The sequence below is a fragment of the Neomonachus schauinslandi genome, chromosome 7 (genome assembly GCF_002201575.2).
Source record: "Neomonachus schauinslandi chromosome 7, ASM220157v2, whole genome shotgun sequence".
NCBI lineage: Eukaryota > Metazoa > Chordata > Mammalia > Carnivora > Phocidae > Neomonachus > Neomonachus schauinslandi.
The window spans coordinates 27,129,669-27,135,465 of NC_058409.1; the positions used below are offsets into that span (position 1 = coordinate 27,129,669).

At 45.9% G+C, this 5,797-nt stretch overlaps 1 protein-coding gene across 1 annotated transcript; it reads right to left on the reverse strand.

Moving 5' to 3' along the window:
• Positions 1-2,625: 2,625 nt before the first annotated feature.
• IL9 (interleukin 9) lies at positions 2,626-5,441 on the reverse strand. The gene is made up of 6 exons (XM_021702092.1): positions 5,325-5,441; positions 5,189-5,227; positions 5,071-5,103; positions 3,745-3,884; positions 2,978-2,987; positions 2,626-2,733 (listed from the first exon to the last, which is right to left on the reverse strand). The coding sequence occupies exons 1-6, from the start codon at positions 5,439-5,441 to the stop codon at positions 2,626-2,628; spliced, it is 447 nt and encodes a 148-aa protein (XP_021557767.1).
• Positions 5,442-5,797: the final 356 nt, after the last annotated feature.

Sequence of the window (5,797 nt, forward strand, 5' to 3'; positions counted from 1 at the left end):
ACTATCTATTTGTCTTAAGGTCTGCGTCCACTACAAAATGCTTACAGCCTTTGGCACTGAGAGAGGATAAAGGCTAAACCATGGGTCCCCTTCTGAAAACCTCTTGACTGAGAAAATCTGACTTTGCCCTTTCATATTTGCGTCACTGTAAATAAATCACTGAGAAACTTGTTTCTTTCTGTGAAAACTAAGATTAAAACAATTATGATTGGATGTCCCCATGGACCCACAATTTCTGCACCCCAGAAGTTGACCTGGGCTCCCCTGGCCGAGGCACTCCTCGCTAAAACTCCTTCTCCATCTCCGCCAGGCAGGAGGAGCTTGGCTGCCGTGCAGCACCGAGCTTGTGCCCACCCCATCCCTAAAGGGTCTGCACAACTCCGGGGATCAGGGCTACTTAGACTATCAAAGAATCTTACTTTTGGCCAAGAGCTGTTTAAAGGACAGGTCACTTCTGGGGCACCTGGGTGGTGCAGGTGGTTAAGCATCTGACTCTTGGTCCTTAAGAGTCTGCTTGAGAGTGTCTCTCCTTTTCCCTCTGTCCTTACCCCTCACCGTCCCCCCCAACCTCTCTAAAATAAATAAATAAACCTTTTTCAAAAAAATGAAATAAAGTTCAGGTCAGTTCTGATATTGCTTGACATCATAACTGATAAAAAGAAAAGCCGAGCAAAGCTCCTTGAGGAATTCTTGATGCTCTGAACTTTCTGTATTATTATGATCAAAAGGACCCAAGGCTGATCCAGCTCAATAGGGAGGGGAAGCCATTCTAATTTTGACAGTACCTGGAAAAACGCTCCCCACGGTAGATTCCTGTAAGCTCTTCCCAAGCCTCTAACCCTTTAGGTCGTGGGGGAGAGGGTGATTATGATTGTCAGACCAGCCCAACCCCAAGACCCTCGCCTTAACCCTGCCTCCACCCTGCCAATCCCACAGAGCCAGACAGGCCCGGCAGGAAGTTGCTGGCGGGCGGCCCCCTCCCACGCGGCCAGGTCATTTGAACCCCCAGCCTGGGGCCAGCCTGGAGCTCTGGGAAGGGACCTCACCTCTCTGAGTCCTGTAGTGTGTTGCCCTCTCTTCTCCAGGTGAGCACATTCCTGAGCTCCAGACCAGGTCATACTCTGCTTCTGCCTCTTGAAGGTCTTTCATTCAGTCGTCCGTATTTATGGAGTTTCTGCTCTGGTACAGGAGGGGTACAGACTCAGGACAGGCATCTGGGCTACACCAGTGAGCTAATGAAGTTCTCTGCCCTTAGGGGGCTGGCATCTGGGCAGGGAGAGAAAGACAGTAGTAAGCAATAGACGTGGTAAAGTCAGAAATGCCAGAGCATCTTAGAAGGTAGTAAGTACGGTGGAACAGAAGACAGGATCTGGGGTCCTGGGGGAAGTGGCAGGTTGAGTGTTAAAGTCAGATGGATAGTTTATTACTTAGGGTTCTCCAGAGAAATCGAACCCATAGGCTGGAGCGATAGATACACAGATAGATAACAAGGAATTGGCTCAGGTGATTAAGGAGGCTGAGAAGTCCCATGCTCTGCTGTCTGCAAGCTCCAGGCCCAGGAAAGCAGCTGGTGTGGTAATAATATGAGTCCAGAGAGCCAGGGAGCTGATGGTGTAAGTCCCAGTCCAAGTGTAGAAGAATGTCCCAGCTCACGCTGTCAGAGAGCCAATTCTTCCTTTGCCTTTTCAGGCCCTCAGTGGAGTTGCAGGAGGCCCACACACACTGGGCAGAGCTTCGCAGTCTACCCATTCAGATGCTAATTCGTCCAGAAACACCCTCACAGACACACCCAGAAGCAATGTTTAGTTAAATATCTGGGCCCCCTGTGGCCTAGTCAAGCTGAATATAAAATGTACCATCAGAGACAGCCACAGCATGCCAAGCCAACAACCTAGTCCAAGGATCCCTGCGGGAGAGTCCCCATTAGGCTCTGCGCCCCAGCCGGGCACTCTGCCTGACATGGGGTAGGTACTAGCAGAAGGTCTTTGGGGGTGAATAGGTGACTATTGATCCCAAGGTGGCTCTAACTCAGAGGGTCCCCCCTGTGGGTCTTCCCCTGGCTTAACTTCAAGTACTTTGCTGTCTTCTGTGTGTAGGTGCCCACATTCCTGGGGAGGCTCCCACCTCCTGGGCTTACCACACTGCCTTCTCCCGTTTCAGGTGCACAGGTGGTTTCTCAGTTCCCTGCCCTCCTTGATGGTGCCCTGAGTATCCCTCCCTCAGCACCCACAAGTAGGGTGCCCTGAGCCTCCTTAAGAGCAGCCCTCAGACTGTCCCCACACACCCTTCCTAACTGTGCCCTCTGTGTCCCCAGGCACAGCCAGTGGGACTCCCAGTCTGTTCAGGATCAGGAATCTTGTTATTACAGGAGTCCTTGATCTATTCAGTCCCTTAACGGTGTTTGTAGCTTTCTTTTTTCTGAGCAGCAAGGAGCGAATAAGCACCCAGAGACCAGATTGTATTCTTTTCCTTCATATATATTTATTCCAAAATAAAGACATACAATTTTAAACAAGGTAATTATAACTGATTTTGATTTAGCATGGCTCTACTTGATTTTTTAACGGCCCCAACTTAAACAGGAAGCTTTTTCATTCAATAAATAGCATAAATAATATTTCATCTTCATACTTTGCCCATCACCCCTTGTTTCTGGAAAGTTTCCTGGAGACTCTTCAGAAATGTCAGTGTGTTGCCTGTTGTAGTTTGGTTACATGGCTGTTCACAGGAAAACTGTGGGGAGAAAAGTTAGCAAAGACAGAGTGACGAAAACAGTGTGAACCAGGAACCACCCTGCTTGCAGCCCTAGGTGGGGTAGGGGTGCGGTGGGGCGGGGTGTGCAGGCAGCAGGGGCTTGAAACAGCGAATGCACAGGAAGGTCCAGGGCTAGCATGTTGTGTAGACAGTGTAAGCGGCTTTGTATTGCCATTTCAGGGGTACGACACACAGACACACACGGACACACACACACACACACATACGGACACCTATCAAGTGGTCCTAAATCTCCTCATTAGAGGAAAACTTTTCTTGGGATTCTTCGAGTCCTAACATTTCATTATCCTTTTGAGGTCTTTGAATAGCCCTATGGCTAAGAGTGGGACTTTGGGGTCAGATAGACCAGACTTCCAATCTCAATTCTGCCACTTAGGGAGTTTGGTGAACCTCACTGAGCATGTTCCCTCCTTCCATAAAGTGAGGGTGATAAATGATCACTGAAACAGTTGTTATTGTAATGAAGCAATAAATATTAAGCATTTAGAACTACACGCTGTTGACTGTAAGTAGCTCAGTTAAGTAGCTGAGGGAAGGGCTCTCAGCCTTCTGGGGACACCTGGGGGGATGCTAATTCCCAAAGAGTTCACGCCCTCCTTTCCCTCCAGGGACCAGGGCATATGCTGAAGAAGAGAAGGTGCTCTCGTATAATTTAGCATCATTTGAGGCACAGCTCTGATCCTCTAGATTTCAGCTTCTTTTTACAATCAGGACAGATGCTTTCCTTATTCAATAGGGTGGAAAGAAGAAAATGGCAACATGGGTGTGAGTATTTTTTAAAACTGGAGGGAATAATGAGCTATCCGGGGCAGATCTCACTTTAATTTTGTCATTCTGAATAAATTTCTTAGAGGTCTCTTATTGACCTTGAACTACCAGTTCCAACTTTACCATCCTTTTTCATTTCGATAGAGTTGTCATTGACCCTCACATGAAAACAACTAAGTAGAGTGTATCACAGATAAAAACAAATTCACCTGGCCCTTGTTGTTCTTTAGGACTTGGACTGTTTTTTTTACTCGATTGAAAATCAGGGGGTATCTTGTTTCCACTGTGGAGTTGGTCATCTGGGACAGACCTTCCTGGAAGCATGCTGTGGTACAGTTGTCCTGGTAAATAAAAAGAATTTATTAAAAGAAACCTTCTGAGGACCACTTTGAGAAGAATCGCAAAGAGAATGCTTTCAGATGCTATTTTAATTTATCCAATGTAACCTAAACTGGTATTATATTTAGACAGGTCCCTTCCCAGTCTAGGAGATGATCTTTAGCTTTTCAAGGCAAGACCATTTTTCCTCAGTGACACTCCTTGGAGATTTCCAGATGCTCCATCCAAGGAACACAAAGCCTATGGATGGTGGAAAACAACTAGTTCTAGTCTCCTTTGCACCTGATGTTCCTCTGTTCTATGTCTTGTGACAGTAAGTTCCAAAGTAGAGAGATCACACCAGTCTGATGGGATGTGTCAATTGAATAGAGCTGGTGTTTCAGCAGTAGCTAAAATCATGGAATGTAAACTGAGGGGCTGGCCTGGGCTTTAGATGCATGGTTTGTCCTCAGAAGGCACCCCACACTCGTCTCACCTAAGGGATGTACCCTGATGGGATGTGATATCTGACCCCAGCTAGGGTGAGCAGTTCAGATTCTCCCAGGCTTTGCTTGGGGGGAGAATAATGCAGGAGGCACCTCCCTCCTCACCTAAACCAGAAAGTTCCTGCCACACTTCCTCTTTGCCTATGTGGGGAATGAATGACCCTCTGGAAGCCCTTTCCACTTTCCCTCTGCCTTAGACATCCTAAACTCCCCCCATTCAAACTGTACAACCTAAATCAGCCAAAAAGACAGATAGGAAAGGAGGGAAGGAGAGAGAAGGTATAGCACCTGGAGAGTTTATGCAAGAGGAAAGAAAAAGAGTTACTTTTACTTACTTGTTTTGCAACCCTAGAGTTTTAGGAAATAAATCAGTAAGCAATATGATATAAGCTATATTCTGATATTCTCAGCTCCGGCGTGATTTAATTGTGCACCTGGACACTAATCTAAAAAGACATACAAGATTCGTTTGAAAGTATTGAATAGTGTTCAAACCTCTGAGAAGGGCATAAAGCTGACTAAATACAAAGTGATGTATATGGTATAGAATTTCAGGAGCCTGCTTTTAAAAGGAAACACTGAGCAGTAATAATTACAATCGAGTAACATTTTCTTACTTAAAGTATCAAATAGAGCAATTCATTTTTACTTGAGAACTTTTAAAGAACACAACGTCAAGATTATACTGTTCCACTATACTTACAGAAGGGATGGGCAGACACAAACAATCGGTCACCTGCAAAAGAAAAATTCCAGAGTGAAGATGCCGGATGCAAACGTGGAAATAAGTTTGGAAAGGTCTTAAAAGAGCATTGACTCACATTGGCACTGCTGCAGGTGCATTTTGAAGCTGGATGTTCCTAAAGTAAGTAGAAAAGCAAAACCCATAATGGGTGGTGGGTTTTTCATTCTTACGTTATGTCGCCTTCCCCACTGGCACCCCCCTCTGCAGCTTACCTGCAGTTTGTCAATGAGGTACGTGACATCCCTGATCCCCATAAAGATCAGACACCCCTGGCTCATCATGGAGCAGAGGAGCAGGGCAGAGGCAAGCACCACTGAGGGCAGGAGCATTTTGACACGGAGGTGCAAGTTGGCTTGCCGATGCCTTGAAATCGAGTCGTATTTAAAGCTCCCTTGCAAACCTGGAAAAACCCTGACATCAAACTGATACCAGGTGCCCACTTTTTCTATGTAAGATTGGGTCACTTGACATTGAAAGAAAAAATATGTATACATCGAACTGAGTCACTTGGCAAAGACTATGTGACATTGTGCTAGGAAATGTCATTCCCCAGAAAAGATGCTTTTCAAAAAGTTGGGTACAGAGATGCTGAAGGAAAAGTTAAAGATCTTAAAACCATAATTTTTTTTTTAAGGCAGATACTCTAGTTGTGAGAGTTAGAATATTTTCCATGACAGCCCAGGTC

Excerpts from the sequence above, each read along its gene's own strand:
- IL9 (XM_021702092.1), bottom strand. The coding sequence starts at position 5,441 with ATGCTCCTGCCCTCAGTGGTGCTTGCCTCTGCCCTGCTCCTCTGCTCC. Across the intron at positions 5,228-5,324 it reads ACCTCATTGACAAACTGCAG|GAACATCCAGCTTCAAAATG; the intron begins GTAAGCTGCAGA and ends TACTTACTTTAG. Across the intron at positions 5,104-5,188 it reads GCACCTGCAGCAGTGCCAAT|GTGACCGATTGTTTGTGTCT; the intron begins GTGAGTCAATGC and ends TTTCTTTTGCAG.